A 19,269-nucleotide genomic window follows, 5' to 3' on the forward strand; every position below is an offset into this window, starting at 1 on the left:
CTTTCTTTCTCTTTCCTTTCCTTTCCCCTTCCTTCCTTCCTTTCTTTTCTCTCCTTCCTTCCTTCCTTCCTTCCTTCCTTCCGTCTCTTTCCTTCCTCTCCTTCCTTCCCTCCCATCCCCTCCCCCCCCCCCTCCCCTCTCCTCTCCCCTCTCCCCTCTCCGCAGCCTTCACCTCCTGGGTTCAAGCGATTCTCTTACCTCAGCCTCCCGAGTAGCTGGGATTACAAGCATGCGCCACCATGCCCGGCTAATTTTTTTGTATTTTTAGTAGAGACGGGGGTTTCTCCATGTTGGTCAGGCTGGTCTCGAACTCCCAACCTCAGATGATCCGCTTGCCTCAGCCTCCGAAAGTGCTGGAGATTACAGGTGTGAGCCACCACGCCTGGCCCAAAATTAAATTCTTTAAAAAAAACTGTTGGAAGTTTTGATTGTGGTTTTATCCGATTAGTAGATTAATATATTTGGGGCTAGTGACTTTTATACATTGTTAGAACTTTTCTGTGTTTCTAATTTTTTGGAATAGTTATTATACATTCTTTTATTTTGATCTTTTTAAAAAACACTTGGTTTGGGGAAGAGGAATATGGAAATAAATTTAAGGGACTTAAAACTGAAGATTCATTTGACAGTTTTTCTCTGATGTAGAAGGAAACTTTGAGCTGTAGTGAAAACGTTTATATCAGGTAATGTATGATACAGACTTAATGTTTCATTATACAAGAAACATATATTTTAACTTGTTTTCCATACGATAGCACTTTACCTTTTATATTTTTTGGAAAAAAAGATGTTGAACTCTAAGAACGTGTGCTTGTTTCCATTAGATAGAAGAAAATGGACCATTGGTGAATCCATTATACATAGAGTTACCCAGTTATCAAATACCTTGAAAAACCTTGAAAATAACTGCAATATGTGTTTCTTAACCATTTAAAATTATTGGGAATAAGTTGGAGTATTACTAGTTTTTAAGTTATATTTAGGTTTCATAAATATTTACCTGTATTTTTATAATTTGTTTCAGTCGTCATTGAATTTTGAGAAGCATTCTGAAAACTTTGCATGGACAGAGAATCGTTATGATGTGAATCGTCGACGACACAACTCTTCAGATGGCTTTGATTCTGCTATTGGACGTCCTAATGGAGGTAAAATTTGCTAAGGAATGATGTTATGACTAATTTTCTTTATGATTTTTAAAGAATGTTTTGATGTGATTCGATTTTTAAGCCTAACTCTCTTCTTTTAATTTATATTACTTTACTATTATCAAATAAAGGTAACTTTGGAAGGAAAGAAAAAAATGGATGGCGTACACATGGAAGAAATGGTACAGAAAACATAAATCATCGAGGTGGATACCATGGTGGAAGTTCCCGTTCTCGTAGCAGTATTTTCCATTCTGGAAAAAGCCAAGGACTACATGAAAACAACATACCTGACAATGAAACCGGGAGGAAAGAGGACAAGAGAGAACGTAAACAGTTTGAAGCTGAGGATTTTGTAAGTTTTTTCTAACTTTTATACAAATGAAACTTCTATAAGTGCTATTTTAAGTGATTCTCCTGCCTCAGCCTTCCCAGTAGCTGGGATTACAGGCACCCACCACCAGGCCCGGCTAATTTTTATATTTTTGTAGAGACTGGGTTTCACCATGTTGGCCAGGCTGGTTTGAACTCTTGACCTCAGGTAATCCGCCTGCCTCAGCCTCCCAAAGTGCTGGGATTACAAGTGTGAGCCACTGCGCCCGGCCAAAATACTGTATTTCTTAAATTACAGAAAAACTGACCTAGTGTACAGTCACATTTATCTAGTTCTTGTGATTCATTCTTGATAATTTAAAAGCTAGGTAGAATTTGTACTTTACTTTTTTATATATTCATTGTAAATTCTTATTCAGTATATATGAGTCACTGAGTCAGCTGGTGTTCTTGGCACACACAATACGTACTGGATTGAGATAGGCAAAGCCCTTACTCTTACCAAGTTTGTGTGCTCTAAGCAAGTAATATTTTGTAGTGAATTTAGATAGGAAGTGACATTTAATTTGGGACATACTTGATAAGGAGCGAACTTTTGTTAAGACTGAAAGGAAGAGAGGGAGAGCTCATGCCAAGATGCGATCATCCTTGGTTTATCTTATTTTTTTCATGTTCATGTGTATCAGGCTGGGGGTTGGTGGTAGTATTGAGACAGGGCCTCACTCTTTTGCCTAGACTGGAGTGCAGTTGCCCAATCATATCTCACTGCATCTTCAAACTTCTGGGCTCAGGCAGTCCTCTTTTGTCTCAGCCTCTTGAGTAGCTAGCTCTCGGACTACAGATGCACACCACCACACCCAGCTCACTATGTTGGCCTGGTTGGTCTTGAACTTCTGGCCTCAAGTAATCCTCCGACCTCAGCCTCCCGAAGGGCTGGGATTATAGGTGTAAAAAGTAAAGTAGAGGTTCTTCAAAGAGACTTTCTTCCTTGTCTAATTAAGAATAATTAGTAACTTCTCTTAGAAGCAGAATTTATTCAAACACTTGTGCTAGCATTCTTAATTTATCTGCTAGCCGTAATAAATCAATGTACTTTATGTTCTTAGCTCCTACAATTTAGCCTAAATATTTGCCTTGGCATGCTTATACTAGTCCAAGCAGGCGTTAAGTCATAGCCTGTTCTTCCTTATTTGGAGGTGTTTTTACCTTTCTCAGCATTCCAGAAGTTACTTCTTCCTTTGTTCTCCTCTGCCTTTGCCTCTTTTAAAAAGTTTAAAAAGTTTTAAAAAGTTTTAAGTTGCTAGCCAATCAGGACAAATACAGAATATGAAGTCCTGTTTTAGCCAGTAGAAACTGGACACAGCAGTAAAGTAGATGTGTCAAGTTATAAATGACTCTGTCTCCTTTGTTCGGTGTACTCTCGTGGCAAAACTGCTGGCGAGTGTACCCTTTCTGCAGAAAGTAAAAATTTCCTTGCTGAGGAAATTAAATTTATGTTCAAGTGCTATTTCTTTATGGCACCAAAGAACAAGCATTTCTAACATAGGCATGAGTCATCATACCCAGCCAATCTTGTTATGTTTAAGGGATAAAAGTTAGGCTAGTATGGGTAAAGAGTAGTTAGTATTAGACAAGGTTAGAGAGAGAGGAAAGAATTTAAATCAAATGGAATTTTTGCAGGTCAAGTACAGAATTTTGGTTTAATTACAAGGTTAATGAGAAGCTTGTTTAGAGAGAGGAGTCATGTGATGCGATGTTAGTTTTTACACTTCTTAGGTCTTGAACGGATTATAGCAAAAGAGAATAGTTCAGGAGAAAATGATGGCTTGAACTGGGTAGTTGAGATAAATGAAAATAGTTTTTGGATATCATATGGAAGTATTTTGGATGGAAGGTTTCAGTAAGAGGAAAACTTTGATAGATTGAATTTAGGGCAGGGAGTGGTGAGGGAAATAGAAAAATAAAAGATTACTCTTAGGTCCTGTTACCAAGTAACTTTGTAATTACTCTGTATTCTCATGTTGGTGATCTGTTTTTTCCACTTAATAATCATAACATTGAAATTTTACAGTATAGTTGACCCTTGAATAACACAGAGGTTAGTAGTACTGATCCCCCCTTGATGTCAAATTTGCTTATAACTTTTGACTCCCCCAAAAACTTAACTACTAGTAGCCTACTGCTGACCAAACTCTTGATGATAATATAAACAGTTAACACATATTTTGTATATGTATTGTATACTGTATTCTTACAATAAGCTAGAGAAAAACTGCTACTAAAGTCATAAGGAAGACGAAATATATTTACTATTGATTAAGTGGAAGTGGGTCATCATAAAGGTCTTGATTCTTGTCTTCATGTTGAGTTGGCTGAAGAGGAAGAGAAGGGGTTGGTCTTGCTGTCTCAGGTGGCACAGATGGAAGAAAATCTAGATATAAGTGGATTTGCATAGTTGAAACCTGTGTTGTTCAAGGATCAACTGTATAAACAAACTCTGGGAATGGTAATACTACTCTCATATCCCACCCCCATTCTCAGGATGTGGTTGTCATTGACTATGATAATCCTAGATTTGGCAGAGTATTATTTCTAATAGTATACTTTAAAGATGCTATGCACACGTAATCACCGCCAAAATCTTAATTCTGCTTAGTTTGTATCTCTGAAGGAATCATAGTGATGTGCATGCATATTTGCTTTACAGTAATCTCAGTACAATGTTAGTAATCATTCATTTTTTTAGGTGATTAAAATATTTATATTAAAATTCATTTTATTTAATATATATTAAGTACCTTCTTTAAATAAGGCAGTTTGTGTGCTAGGAATATGAAAAATACCTGAAAGAATACTGGAAATTTAGGATTTTAGAGGATAAATGCATCTACCAACATTAGCTTTAGAGTACTCATTCAATGCTTATCTCATTTTTGTTTTTAATAATCCTGAACATCACTTGTTGAAATACAGATTTGAACTTGGCTTTGATAGTGAGTGTGTTAACTAGTGATGACAACTTTAAGAATTGGAGGCTGGGTTCAGTGGCTTATGCCTGTTTTCCCAGCACTTTGGGAGGCTGAAGTGGGAGGTTCAAGTGAGGCCACGAATTTTGAGACCAACCTGGGCAACATAGCAAGACCCATTATTTACAGAGTTTTTATTAAAAAGTTAAAATTATTATTAGTCCAGATGTGATGTCTCACTCCTGTAATCCCAGCACTTTGGGAGGCTGAGGCAGGTGGATCACTTGAGGCCAAGAGTTCGAGATCAGCCTGGCCAACATGGTGAAACTCCATCTCTACTAAAAATACAAAAATTAGCTGGTCATAGTGCTGCTCACCTGGAATCCCAGCTACTTGGGAGATGAAGACAGGAGAATCACTTGAACCCTGGAGACGGAGGTTCCAGTGAGCTGAGATCATACCACTTCACTCCAGCCTGGGTGATAGAGCAACACTGTATCTCAAAAAACAAAACAACAACAACAAAAAAGATTAAATTATTTTTTAAAAAATTAGTCTGATTTTCCTCTTCTCTGATCTCAACCTTATGCTAAGGAGGGATTATTTCTTAGATTGATGCAAAGACATTCTTGAGTTTTTCTTTGTTTTGTTTTAAATGAAAGCAAGTTTATTAAGAAAGTAAAGGAATAAGAGAATGACTACTCCATAGGCAGAGTAGCCTGTTTTTTAATCCTGATTTTTTTCTTAGTTATGGATAATGAAACTTAAACACACTCTTGTTTTCTCTGACCAGCAATTAGTATAGATAGTAACTATTTTAATGGCTAGCAGAGTAAGCTGAGAGTAAGGTTTATGAGTAATTCATCTTTAATACAGGCTCAGTGTCCTTTATCTGAAATGCTTGGGACCAGAAGTGTTTTGGATTTTGGATTTTTTCGGATTTTACATTTAGTAGTTCAGCATCCTTTTTCTGAAAATCCAAAATCCAAGTGCTTCAATGAGTAGACAGAGCGTTACACTGGCACTCAAAAAGTTTCAGATTTTATAGCTTTTCAGATTAGGGTTATTCAACCTGTAGCTAAGAGTTGGTCATATTTGATTCATCAGTTACAACATGTATGATTCTGAGATTGCTTTCAAAGGATTTATTTTTAAAATGTGAAATGTTTATTCCAACTTTCTTCCAGCCATCTTTAAATCCTGAATATGAGAGAGAACCAAACCACAATAAATCTTTAGCTGCAGGTGTGTGGGGTAAGTAATTTTTTATCTATATTTGAGGGGCACAAAAATGTTGATATTTATAGGTTTCACTTTTTGCGTTTTTTAAAATAGAGAGCAGGCTAGAATAAAACTTTCTTTTTAAAATATTTGTATTTGATGTACTTAGCTACAAAAAAGGTAACATTCATCTTTAAAAAGGAGTTTTGTAATAGAGTTTGATTTGAAGTAGTTGATTTGCACATGCTAGTATCATTAAACATACTCAGCTTGAATATGACTTAAATGATAATAGTGTAATGAATTGAAACAATTTCGAGAGCAGCTGGATAATGTAAAGAAACAAAAACTGAGTTTAAATTAATTTTTAGTTGTTCAAAGTTAACTGTGAAAGTACTTCTGATCATAGTGTGACATGAAGTTAATATTTTTACCTATGAAAATGGTTATATATATATATACACACATATATGTGTAGACTGTCACAGATAATTGTATAAATTTGCTTGTGGAGCTAGTCTATATTTGAAATTACTTGTCTCTGATTTCTGATTTTTCAAAGCTTAATGAGAGTTCTTCTAGTAATAACCCAGCCCCCATTTTTTTTTTAAAAGACTGCTGACAGTTCAATTTGATAGCATTTTACAGAAGATTAAACTGAACTCATATAGTACAATTTAGACAGCTTTTTAAAGATTCAAGTGAAGTTTAAAATAATGGAAAATTTTATAATACTAAGATTTGACATCTGAAAAATAAATTTAATTATTTGATACTAAATTCAGAGGTGCTCAATCCATGTTGGAACTTAAACACATGTTCTTTTGTATTTTTCTATTGAAAATCAACTCACTAAAACAAAAGGATTGTGGCTTATGACAGCATACTAGTCCTAACAGTAAAGGCATTATTTTAAACTTTGCCACTTCCTGTGCTGTATTGTATGTATGAGGTGAAATTCGGGAATTATTTTGTTTTCTTTTGATCTCCCTCTTTATTTAAGGGCTTTTTGAGGGTGGGGGTGGGGGTGGTCAGACACTTTTGTTAGAACCATGTGAATGGCATTGTTTTTTCTGTATTGCAAATTAGTATTTCTACCACTCTCCCCAGGCCTACACGCCCAGACACACACATACCCAACCAAAAAAATCTCCCAAGCTCCTCTCTTAGGTATGTTTCCTTATTATTCAGTTTTTCTGGGAACAACTGATTGCATAAGAATATAGAACCACCTGGAAGGTGTTAAATAGAATCTCTAAGAAGTTAGGAATAATTTGGATTTGATTAGAATGAAAGTAAATTTAAAAAGTCAAGAATGCCAGTGAGCGTTTGTCATATAAAACTATAGATACTATTGGTACTGATCCTGGGTTGATTTAATAATCTTAGAAATGATTTAGAGACAAAGACATATTTGAAAATAATGAGAGTAAAATGTATTAATATAAAGATTTTGGTTCTACTGTTTCAGGGTTGGTCTAAGGATTTTGAGTACTAGTTGAAAAGATGTTCAAAAGGAAGATGTACTCTTTACTGTGTTTAGGTAAACTAAGAAAATGTGTCTGCATAAACAAAAAAAGAAAATGGTTAATTGTGGAATGGTTAATTGTTAAATTCCCAGTACTTCCCATAGGAATACAATGAAACTCTCATTGTATCACACTTTACTATTCCTCTCTCACTTTCCCCCCTGGGTTCCCAAGTATTGTTTTCCCTATTGCAACACTTAAAATAGCTATGTTCCTGAGGAAGACAAGAGAATTTTAGGAAAGACTTCAATAGAACTTTTCTAGTGCTACTTCCTTCCAGGTAAGTAAAAATTTACTAACAAAAATATAATATTTATAAAAAGAAAAAGCAATTTGTCCCTGAAACTATAATTTTGTAGATCAAAAACTGGCAGACTTAAACATGATGCCCCAATTTGAGGGATACCCTGCGGGGAAGGTAATTAAGCCATTTGTAATATAACTACATAAATTGAATTCTGCTTAGAACCTAGTTGGCTTTACTGGAAACACCTTCTTGCAGCTTATATCTGTGACTTCAGTAGTGTTTTTATCTTAACCAGGATCGTAGCGGTTTGTTACATGAAATTAATGGTTATTAAATAGTCCATCTCCATGCTCTTAATAATTTAAAAGTAAAACAGGAATTCAAGCTGCCTGTGAGAATTTAAAAATAATACAATTGTTTGATTTCTTTGGTGAGTGAGGAAGAAAGAGTGGTGTATGTTCAAGTGTTAGTGTGCAATTGAGTTGAGTTGCATTAATAATTAGTGGCGACCAGGCACAATGGCTCATTCCTGTAATCCTAGCACTTTGGGAGGCCAGGGCGGGCGTATCACCTGAGGTTGGTAGTTCGAGACCAACCTGACCAACATGGAGAAACCCTGTCTCTACTAAATATAAAGAATTAGCCGGGTGTGGTGGCGCATGGCTGTAATCCAGCTACTCGGGAGGCTGAGGCAGGAGAATTGCTTGAACCTGGGAGGCAGAAGTTGCAGTGAGCCGAGGTCACGCCATTGCACTCTAGCCTGAGCAACAAAGAGTGAAACTCCGTCTCAAAAAATAAAAATAATAAAAAAGTTAGTGGCTACTGATCGTGTGTTTTCAGAAGTTCTATGGAGGACTGTTTTTGTGTCAATGACTATGTCAGCAACATATTATTGGCAGAGCTTAACATTTACTTAAGATATTAAATAATGAGAAATTTCAGTGACTAGTAATTAGCTTAAGCATGGTCTTCTTCCAACTCAGCATTTGTATATTTTTTTCAGCTCCTTGGTAGTTTGATGAGCTTTCTTGATTTTAGCTCATATTTGATATGCTACTTAAGAACATAAAGGTTCATTGCTCAGAGTTCTTTTGGTTCGTTGAGCATTCTAAATCAAAGCAAATTAGTGACCAGTTAATATAAATGGGTTGTTTTCTAGATAATTCCAATATTTGCCACAAGCATACAGATTGACATCATTGCATTCAGTGAGGTAAATTATGATGAAAGCCAACGGGATTGATTTTATTAATAGGAACTTTGATAAACAGAATTAAGGGAAGGGAAAATTCTTCATTGAATTTTTTTGACAGTATTCTGTTGATGAATTGCTTTGTATGTTGAAATGACTTTTGAGTATCTCTTACATGAAAACAGTTGTTAAAATTATAGTGTTTTAAGAAAAAAGTAGTGCAACATGTGTTCAAGGTTGAAAAGGGAAAATTAATAGGATTCGAGTAGACAGCTTGATACAGCTTGACCCAAGTACATTTTATTTGGTCTGAATTACTTGTTCACCATGGAAATTGTTGATATTTGTGAAGTGCGTATCTTTAAGCATGTTCTTTATATGAACAATGTTGAGAGCCCCCATTAAAGGGAAATACCATATCGATTGGTGTTGATATAAGTTATCACAGTTAGTGAAACTCATTTGACTAAAACTCATAGTATTATAAACCGAAATAGATTTGTTAATAAAGATGTTAATCAGCTGGGTGTGGTTGCTCGTGCCTGTAATCCCAGCACTTTGGGAGGCCAAGGTGGGCTGATCATCAGAAGTCAGGAGTTCAAGACCAGCCTGGCCAACATGGTAAAACCTGTTTCTACTAAAAATACAAAAATTAGCTGGGTGTGGTGCTGTGTGCCTGTAATCCCAGCTACTTGGGAGGCTGAGGCACGAGAATTTGCTTGAACCGGGGAGGCAGAGGTTGCAGTGAGCCAAGATCGCGCCACTGCACTCCAGCCTGGGCGACAAAGAGACACTGCATCTCCAAACAAACAAACATTAAAAACCAACAAAATTCAAAATCACCAATGGTTATAAAAATGATCTTTAACATATTTTTTTGGTATTGAAATTAGTGTTCATAATAGGAATTTGTTGAAATTGCTATGTTATAGAGTCTTTACATTTGGTCTGTGTATATACTATTGTCTTAGTGATCAAAACTTAGTGTCAAGTTTTCTCTTCAAATTAATTGGAAAGCTTACTGGGTGCAGTGGCTCATGCCTGTAATCCCAGCATTTTTGGAGCATAGGATGCGGGGGTCACTTGATGCCGGGAGCTCGCACAGAAGAGACCCTTGTCTCTACAAAAAAGTAAAAAATAAATAAACTGGACGTGGTTTTGTGCGCCTGTAGTCTTAGCTACTTGGGAGGCTGAGGTGGGAGGATTGCTTGAGCCCATGATTTCCAGGTTGCAGTGAGCTATGATTGTGCCACTGCACTTCAGCCTGGGCAGCAGAGCAAGGCCCTTTCTCCAAAGAAAGAAACAAAAAGAAAACTTGATTAATTCAGATACTAATTACCCTTCACTTGGCTACATGCTTTTGTTTATACATTAAATTTGCTTCTTCTGTCAAAATAATAGGAAACTAAATTATTAACTGGCATCAATGTGATGATGACTCTTGACGTCACTTGGTATAGTGCAGACTTACAAGCCTCTTATCCCAACCATTCAGTGTAGGTTTACTATTGGAGTTGGATTGGTAAGCATTTTGAAAACCTGCCACAGGAACAATTTCCATTTTCTTCATTAAGATAATAGTGGGAGAGTATTGAGTTCAGAATCAGATGTGGCTCTAACATTAGATCTTTTGCTTATTGATTATTTAGATTTTGGGCAGATTTCTTAATCTGATTGAATTTATTCATTTGTGAGGTGAGGATGACCACAAAAATTATAATGAGAAAAGCACTGTTGGGCTGGGCACGGTGGCTCACACCTGTAATCCCAGCACTTTGGGAGGCTGAGGCAGGTGGATCACCTGAGGTGGGGAGTTCAAGACCAGCCTGACCAACATGGAGAAACCCTGTCTCTACTAAAAATACAAATTTAGCTGGGTGTGGTGGTGCATGCCTATAATTCCTGCTACTCAGGAGGCTGAGGCAGGCGGAGGGTGTGGTGAGCTAAAATCGCGCCATTGCACTCCAGCCTGGGCAACAAGAGCGAAACTCTGTCTACCCCGCAAAAAAACAAAGAAAAGCACTGTTAAGGTTAAATTGTCTACTGTGTAAAAATCTTTGGTCATGTCACAGGTGTTTAATAAATGTCAGCTAATTATGTTGTTCAAATCCAATAAATGAAGGAGATTCTCGTTGTAGATTTGTTAGAAGGCAAAAATGAATTTCTAGGTAGTGGGCCAAAGAATGAAGTAGTTAAATGTAGTCATTGAGTCAGAAACTTCATGTATGTAGAAGGTAGCTATATGGAGATTGTAGTGAAAGAAAAGAGGTGAGGAATTGAAACGTCAGCTTTGAATTATCTGTGTGGCCAATTTACTTTGTATTATATGTGGCTGTATTTTGGTTCTAATTTGTCTTCCTGAGAATTGGGCCAGTTCCCCGTCATCACTGCATTTATAGAAGACTAGTTCTTACATTCATAGGTATGGGGAGAGCATGAATAACAAGACAGTAAAAATGATAAAGTCAATTATAGGGCCAGGATTCGTGGCTCAGGTCTGTAATCCTAGCACTTTGGGAGGCTAAGGTGGCAAGATCTCTTGAAGCCAAGGGATTGAGACCAGCCTGGACAGCATAGTGAGACCTTGTCTCTACAAAAATAAAAATAAAAAGGTCAGTTATTGTCAGGCTACAGTTATTTGCGAGGATAGAGGGAAATAATGTTAAGAAAATCCAAAGGTCATATTTGTCTTCAGTTGTTCTGAACTTAAATTTGAACATGAGAATACCTGTGTAGGTGAGGTTGAGGTAATAAGCACATGAAACTTACAGAAGGTAGTCACTTACTTTCTCATTCTTTTATATAGGTGTTAAGGTCTTTCATCAATATATGTTTTCTCTTTTAAAAGGTAAATATTTGGGGTCTTCTTCATATAGTTAACCAAGTCACAAAGCAAACATTGGATAATGTTTGACTCTAAGAGCTTAACTACTTGGCAAGGTTTTCCTAGGAGAATTTGTGGATAAAATCTATGAATAGATGAGCCAATTTTTAAATAATATAAAATGGGGATACATGATGCAAATTAATTCTTGCCTTTTAGTGCCACTTCACTTCTTCCATTACTTACAGGTTATAGTTACCATTAAGAACACTTCTTTTTCTTAAATGAGCAGGTTTATGTCGATTATTCAGAGTTGTTACACAGGACATAGATTGGTTTTATCATGTCTATCTTAAGTTTTTCTTTTTCTTACTCTTATGTGTCAACCTAAAATTCTTTTTTCCCCCTGCTATCTAATTCCAGGTTAAGTAACCTGAAATTCTTGCAAAAGGGCACCTTTAATTTGAATTGTAATTGGAATCCTATGCTAGTGACAGTGTATAGCTTTTCTGTATTTTTTTCTAGTAGTTATTTGAATATGAAACATTTCACAGTAAATCCCAGACGAGCTATTGTTTTTCATTTTATAGGTGACAGATTAAGTAACTTATATAAGATGATACAACTGGTAAGATTGAAACTAGTATTCAAATTCTGGTAAATCTGGCACAAATCTGGTACATATTCTTGTGTAATATTTAAATGTGAATTCTTTTTGTGGTTTTCGAGTCAGGGTCTTGCTCTGTCCCCCAGGCGTGAGTGCAGTGGTGCGATCATGGCTCATTGCAGCCGCAACCTCCTATGCTCAAGCGATCTTCTTGCCTCATTTTAAAATGTTTTCGTGGAGATGATGTCTCATTATGTTGCCCCGCCTGGTCTTGAACTCCTGTGCTCAAGTGATCCATCCCACCTTGGCCTCTGAAAGTGCTGGGATTACAGGTTTGAGCCACCATGCCTGGCCTAAATATGAATTATTACTATTTTTTTAAAATGGAGCCTCACACTGTCACCTGGACTGGAGTGCAGTGGCGTGATCTCATCTCACTGCAACCTCTGCCTCCCGGGTTCAAGTGATTCTCCTGCCTTGGCCTCCCGAGTAGCTGGGATTACAGGGGCCCGCCACCACACCTGCTAATTTTTTGTATTTTTAGTAAAGACAAGGTTTCACCATGTTGGCCAGGCTGGCCTTGAACTCCTGACCTCGTGATCCACCCACCTCGGCTTCCCAAAAATGCTGGGATTATAGGCATGAGTCACTGCACCTGGCCTAATACGAATTCTTAGCACAATAACGGTATATCCCTCCCCTTCCCTCTCAGTCTCTATCGTCTTTCTTCAAGGACTTTTGTCATCTCTTACTCTGTCACCTACTCTTTTGTGAGTGATTTCTTAGCTTTCACTTTTCTTCTTTTTAGGATATTTCATCATTCTTTGCACTGAAGACCTCATTGAGGAACTAGCCAGAATATTTCTTACTCCTAGGTGTCTAGGAATCCAGTTTTGGGAAAGGTGAAATTTGTACTCAGGAACTATATTGAGGCTTAAAGACAGTATATCTACTTGCCTATCTAGTTGTTATCTCTTCTGCTTCTTTGTTTTTGTTTTGAGACAGGGTCCTACTCTGTGGCCCAGACTGGAGTACAGTGGTGCCATCACAGCTCACTGCAGCCTCAATCTCCTGAGCTCAAGGGATCCTCCTATGTTAGCCCCCCAAGTAGCTGAGACTACAGGTGCTCATCACTATGTCTGACTAATTAAAAAAATTTTTTTTGTAGAGATGTAGTTTCACTCATTGTATTGCCCAGGCTAGTCTTGGACTCCTGGACTCAAGCAGTCCTCCCACCCTGGTCTTCCAAAGTGCTGGGATTACAGGCGTGAGCCACCATACCCAGCCTACTTCCTGGATCTGATACATTCATATTTATAAAAATTTTTATTTCTTCTAATGTCTTCAGCCTTCCACATCGGATCATTTTCCGTCTGCCTAAAGTATATTCTTTAGAATTAGTAAGGATCTTTTCTTGAATTATTTTATTTTTATTTGTCAAAGTTGCATTTCTGCCCTCTGCCATATCTGGCATTTTCAAGTCCCGATCTCTTTGAGGCTTTACTTGGTAGATTAGGTCCTCCTCAGCTGTTAGGTTCTTTTGTGTACACTCTAAATTGAAACTTTTTATTTACTTCTCTAGAAATGTGTGTTGAAATCATTTTCTTGCTGATGACTCTACTCCTATTTTATATAGTTGTGTTTGATTTCCTCCCTTATAGTAATTTTAATGTGAGAATCTAGAAGAAGATAATAAACTTATGTGCTTAGTCAACCACATTGAACTAGAAGTCTCTGTTAGCCATGTTTAAACTTAGTTGTGGTATAGTGGTAGAACTGCCCTCTGCTTTAACACCTGGATTCCTTTCAGATGAGATTACCTTTTACATTTTGTAGCACTGATCATTCCTCAGATTCCTGGGCTTTACTTAACTTATATTTCGAGTTATATGCTAAGATTTTCTCTGACATTTTATTAATAGCAAGAATCTTTTTTTTATCCTTTATCCATGCCATTATCATCTGCTTACCAAAAATAATTGGAAATCTTACATTATTAGTACACTCCTATTATTATTTACTCTTCTTTGAGATCTTTTTTTTTTTTTCTTTGAGATGGAGTCTTGCTTTGTCACCCAGGCTGGAGTGCAGTGGCGTGATCTCGGCTTACAGCAACCTCTGCCTCCCGGGTTCAAGAGATTCTCCTGCCTCAGCCTCCCGAGTAGCTGGGATTATAGGCACGTGCCAACATGCCCGGCTAAGTTTTTTTGTATTTTTAGTAGAGACTGGGTTTCGCCATGCTGGCCAGGCTGGTCTTGAACTCCTGACCTCATGGTCTCCCCGCCTTGGCCTCCCAAAGTGCAGGGATTACAGGCTTAAGCCACCACGCCTGGCCTGTTTGAGATCTTTATTTGTTTTTGTTCTGTTACCTTTATTGTGTATCCTTTGGTGATAATACTTTGTGTGTTTTTGTGCGCCAGAAGGAAAAAAACCCATCATATTGGGCTTTTTTTAGACTGTCAGGAAGTTCGAATATTTACCCTACTTAAGTCAACGTGTTTAATTTTTGGAAAGATGAACCTTTTCTCAGATTATTGTAAGCCCTTGTTCTTTTTATCCTGTAGCATTTCAATAGGTGAAGCACCATACCGGCTTTATCTTTTGGAGAGCTTGAACCCTCCCATGAACTGAAGAGTCCCTCCGGGTTTCCCTAGGAGTCCATATTTAGTTTTGGGTTTTGAGATGATCCTTGAGGAAGCTTGATTTAGTTTTTGAGGAGGGAATCATTACAAATATCTACCCAACTCACTAATTCACATGATCTTATTTAATGTGCAGAACTCATTTTTATTTATTCTAAACTTTGCAGCTATGAAACTGATGTTTTCAAAGTTTTTGTAAGGATAGAAAGACTTCATTGCAATGTCTGTTTGATTATACATACACATTGATTAAATTATAGAAATAATACTTATTTTTAGCAGCTGTAGTAGTCTTGAGAAAAGTCTGCCCTTAGCAATTATTCGTAGTACTTATTTTCAGAAATCAGGATTGAGTTGGTTGTTCTGCATTCATATAATGCATTGAATGTAGATAAATGGTCAATAAATACATGAATTGATATTGTGAAATAGAATTCTTAGTCATAACTGAAGTATTTAGAAATAAAAGGAATGTAATTTCTTATTGGTAATAATTTTGTAAGTGGAGTAAAATGAAAAAATTGAAATTTTAATTCTCTTTTCAAATGGATAAGGGAAAATAGAAGTGTATTTTATATTCTATATCTTAAGAGTCATTAGGTTGAAATTTGCAATTTTTTATAGTTAATGCAAGACATGTTAGAATATAATTTGTCTTGGTTTTAACATTCTGAGCCACTGTCTAGCAAAATTTATCTGTGTTACTTGACATTGCCCAGTTCTTTCTATATTCTGTGGGGTAATGTTTTAGCTTTACTTCTTAAGTTGGGATATAGTTTATACTTACTTAGTTTAGTTATTTTACCCAGGAGGTAGCTGTTAGTTTAAAAAAAAAAAAGTTTGGAATATACTGTTCTTTTGGTGGTTTTATTCTATACTAAAATTTGAAATTGTGAGTGACTGTTGTTCGTGCTTTATTTATGCAGAATATCCTCCGAATCCTAAATCTAGAGCCCCAAGGATGCTGGTCATTAAGAAAGGTAATACAAAAGACTTACAGCTATCTGGATTCCCAGTAGTAGGAAATATTCCGTCGCAGCCAGTTAAGAATGGAACTGGTCCAAGTGTTTATAAAGGTTTAGTCCCTAAACCTGCTGCTCCACCTACAAAAGTAAGTTCTAAATTACCACAAATGTAAATTTTGAGTTGATAACCAATTTATATACTATGGGGGAAAATGTTAAAGAATTTAAAATGTGTATGAAGGTACTTCGTGGGGTGCTGAGTTCTAGGTGGCAAGAATTGACCCATATGTGCTTTTAATTATCTTTGATGTGGTGTGTGCATTTGTGTGGTTTTATTGTTTTAGCAGTAGTAAGTGAAACCTACAAATTTTTTTTTTTTTTTTTTGCTAGATGTATTTGTGATATATTTGCTTAATGATAATATATAATGCTGTTTTACCTGGTGCTCAGTTTTGGGTTTTGGAAACTTACATGTTTTCTTATTCTCAAGTGAAAGAAACCCAACTTTATGTAACTTTGGAAAAATAGCAAATTAGATACCTAAATGCTCAGTTTTGATTTTATTTGTAGAAAAAGGAACAGAGAACTGTGTAGGAATAATGCAGTGTGATACAAAAATAGTTGTTTTTATGAGCCTAGTGTAGTCTTTTTTGTTTTATAATATTCATGGTTTTTGTCTTTCTCCTATAACCGGTTTTTGATAGCCATTAATGTTTGTGTGTTTTTCTTTAGCCTACACAATGGAAAAGCCAAACAAAAGAAAATAAAGTTGGAACTTCTTTCCCTCATGAGTCCACATATGGTGTTGGCAACTTTAATGCTTTTAAATCAACTGCCAAGAATTTTAGTCCATCAACAAATTCAGTGAAAGAGGTATGACATTAAAAATTACTCTTCAGGAATGTAACATTTTAATTTTGATAATTTAACTGAATAAAAGGTAGACATTCATTAAATGAATACATTAAAATGAGTTTCATTCCTTCAGAAAACTGGATTCATATACTTCATTTGTTAACCAGTTTTGCACTTTGGGAAAGTAGGAATCATTTAAAATATTTTAAATGAAAATTCCCAGCTGGGTGTGGTAGCTCATGCCTATAATCCCAGTACTTTGGGAAGTGGGACAGGAGGATCACTTGAGCCCAGGAATTTCAGACCAGCCTGGGCAATATGGTGAAACCCTGTCTCTACTTTAAAAAAAATATATATATATATAGCTGGGCATGGTGGTATGTGCCTGTGATCCTAGATCTTGGTAGGCTAAGGTGGGAGGAACGCCTGGGAATGTCAAGGCTGCAGCAAGCTGTGATTGTGCCACTGCACTCAAGCCTGGGCAATAGAGTGAGACCCTGTCTCAAAAGTGGTGGTGGCAGGTTGGAGATGTGGGGGGCGGGGAATTCCAAACATCCTAAAAAACAAAGAATAATTTTTTTGGGGGTGGTGGGAGGGACAGGGTCTCTGTTGCTCAGGCTGGAGTACAGTGGCTCATTTGTGGCTCACTGCAGCCTTGACCTCCTGGGCTCAAGCAATCCTCCCATCTTAGTCTCCTGATTGTCTAGGACTACAGCTACAGGTGCTTGCCACTGGGCCAGCTAATTTTTTATTTTTTGTAGAGATGAGGATCTCGTTATGTTGTCCAGGCTGGTCTCAAACTCCTGGCATCAAGTGATCCTCTCTCCTCAGCTTCCCACAGTTCCTGGGATTACAGGCATGAGCCACCACACCTGGACCAAGAGTAATTTTTAAGAAAATAATTATGAAAATTGCAGTGTTATTTGATACTTGTGATAGTTATGTTGTAGTATTGAACTTAACTAATAATAAGGATTTGTATTGTATAATGTCTTTTGGGGATGGTGGACATTTTATTACTGTTAATACTGAGTGGGGCGAAAGGAGGAACAAGAGAGAAAGGTATGTATTGTTACTGTACTGACTATGAGTACCTGGTAGTTCGGGTATTTCTTTTTTTTTTTTTTTTTTTTTTTTTGAGATGGAGTCTCGCTGTCGCCCGGGCTGGATTGCAGTGGCCGGATGTTGGCTCACTGCAAGCTCCGCTTCCCGGGTTCACGCCATTCTCCTGCCTCAGCCTCCGAGTAGCTGGGACTACAGGCGCCCGCCACCTTGCCCAGCTAGTTTTTTGTATTTTTTAGTAGAGACGGGGTTTCATCGTGTTAGCCAGGATGGTAGTTCAGGTATTTCTTTCTCATTTGATCGAGGTTTTGAAACTCCCAGAACAGGGAGTTCTCTGACCAGTCTAGTGTCAAAGGACACCCATAACACTTATATTATTATACCTGAAACTGCTTTGTGTACTGTATTGGAACCCCTCATATACTATTATTTATGATCTCAGACACAGAATTTTTGAACTTTGAGGGAAGGACTAGCATTCCTAGCTGGTTAATTCTGCTAAGATTAGCTATACAAACATTAATGCCAACAAGTAAGCATTATTATGGTTTGTTTCCATGACTGATAATCCATATGACACAGAGTTTTAACATTCTGTTTTATGTTCCACTGTCAAAACACCAAAGAACCAAAAACAAAAGGATTCTTTGTCCTCTCCTCCCTGCTGTCTCTCAAACATTTTCCCGGGTGAAATTCACTCAGATAAACCTTACGTATGTGTATAAATAATTATAAAATAGATCTTACTGGAGCTGTTACTGAACTGTAGAGCTCTGTGTAACACGGTTTGAAAAGCTGCTCTTCTGTGTATTATAGAAAAGTTTAAACAATCCTAGGATGCATTTATAAAATAATATTTAGACGCCTAATTTAGAATCGTAGTTCTGAGTATTATTAGACCTTCATTGTTTGTGGGACAAGAAAAATCTTTTGTTGACTCATTGAGTAGGGGAAACTACAGGGATAGAGAGAACTAGACTTTAACATAGACATTATAATCAATTTTGTTTTCTGTAAATAAAGGTAAAATAGGAAGCTGTGGTAGTAATGAATTTTATGTTGACATTGATTCCTTGGCTATATATTTATCAGTATTTCTGAATTTCCTCTTAGTGTAATCGCTCAAATTCCTCTTCTCCTGTTGACAAACTTAATCAGCAGCCTCGTCTAACCAAACTGACACGAATGCGTACTGATAAGAAGAGTGAATTTTTGAAAGCATTGAAAAGAGACAGAGTAGAAGAGGAACATGAAGATGAAAGCCGTGCTGGCTCAGAGAAGGTAATTGAATAGCAATACTTAATTTGACATTGGTGTGTCATTGAAATATTTGAGCATGTATTAGGACCTTGGAATACATTTGAATCATCTCCTTGGAAAGTAACTTGGAAAGCCATGTGCATAAATAATAACTTCTCTGTTCTCCCCTCCCCTTCCTCCTCCTCTTCCCCCTCCTCTTCTCTCCTCTTCTCTCCTCCTCCTCCCCCTCCTCTTCTCTCCTCCTCTTCCCCCTCCTCTTCTCTCCTTCTCTTCCCCCTCCTCTTCTCTCCTTCCCTTCCCCCTCCTCTTCTCTCCTTCTCTTCCCCCTCCTCTTTTCTCCTTCTCTTCCCCCTCCTCTTCTCTCCTTCTCTTTCCCCTCCTCTTCTCTCCTTCCCCCCATCCCTCCTCCCTCCTCCCT

The 19,269-nt window shown here is 37.2% G+C and overlaps 1 protein-coding gene across 4 annotated transcripts in view; it reads left to right on the forward strand.

Moving 5' to 3' along the window:
* The window catches only part of GPBP1 (GC-rich promoter binding protein 1), an 88,112-nt gene that overhangs the window by 54,072 nt on the left and 14,771 nt on the right, over positions 1-19,269 (forward strand). For 2 of the 4 annotated variants that reach the window (XM_025387354.1, XM_025387353.1), the window contains 7 exons: positions 1,025-1,148; positions 1,280-1,503; positions 5,635-5,701; positions 6,779-6,838; positions 15,636-15,820; positions 16,407-16,547; positions 18,705-18,872. In XM_025387354.1, coding sequence (XP_025243139.1) covers positions 1,025-1,148; positions 1,280-1,503; positions 5,635-5,701; positions 6,779-6,838; positions 15,636-15,820; positions 16,407-16,547; positions 18,705-18,872 — 969 coding nt within the window. The remainder of the gene's footprint in view (positions 1-1,024; positions 1,149-1,279; positions 1,504-5,634; positions 5,702-6,778; positions 6,839-15,635; positions 15,821-16,406; positions 16,548-18,704; positions 18,873-19,269) is intronic. The other 2 variants (XM_025387355.1, XM_025387356.1) reach the window with 1 other exon arrangement.

The sequence above is a fragment of the Theropithecus gelada genome, chromosome 6 (assembly GCF_003255815.1).
Source record: "Theropithecus gelada isolate Dixy chromosome 6, Tgel_1.0, whole genome shotgun sequence".
Taxonomy (NCBI): domain Eukaryota; kingdom Metazoa; phylum Chordata; class Mammalia; order Primates; family Cercopithecidae; genus Theropithecus; species Theropithecus gelada.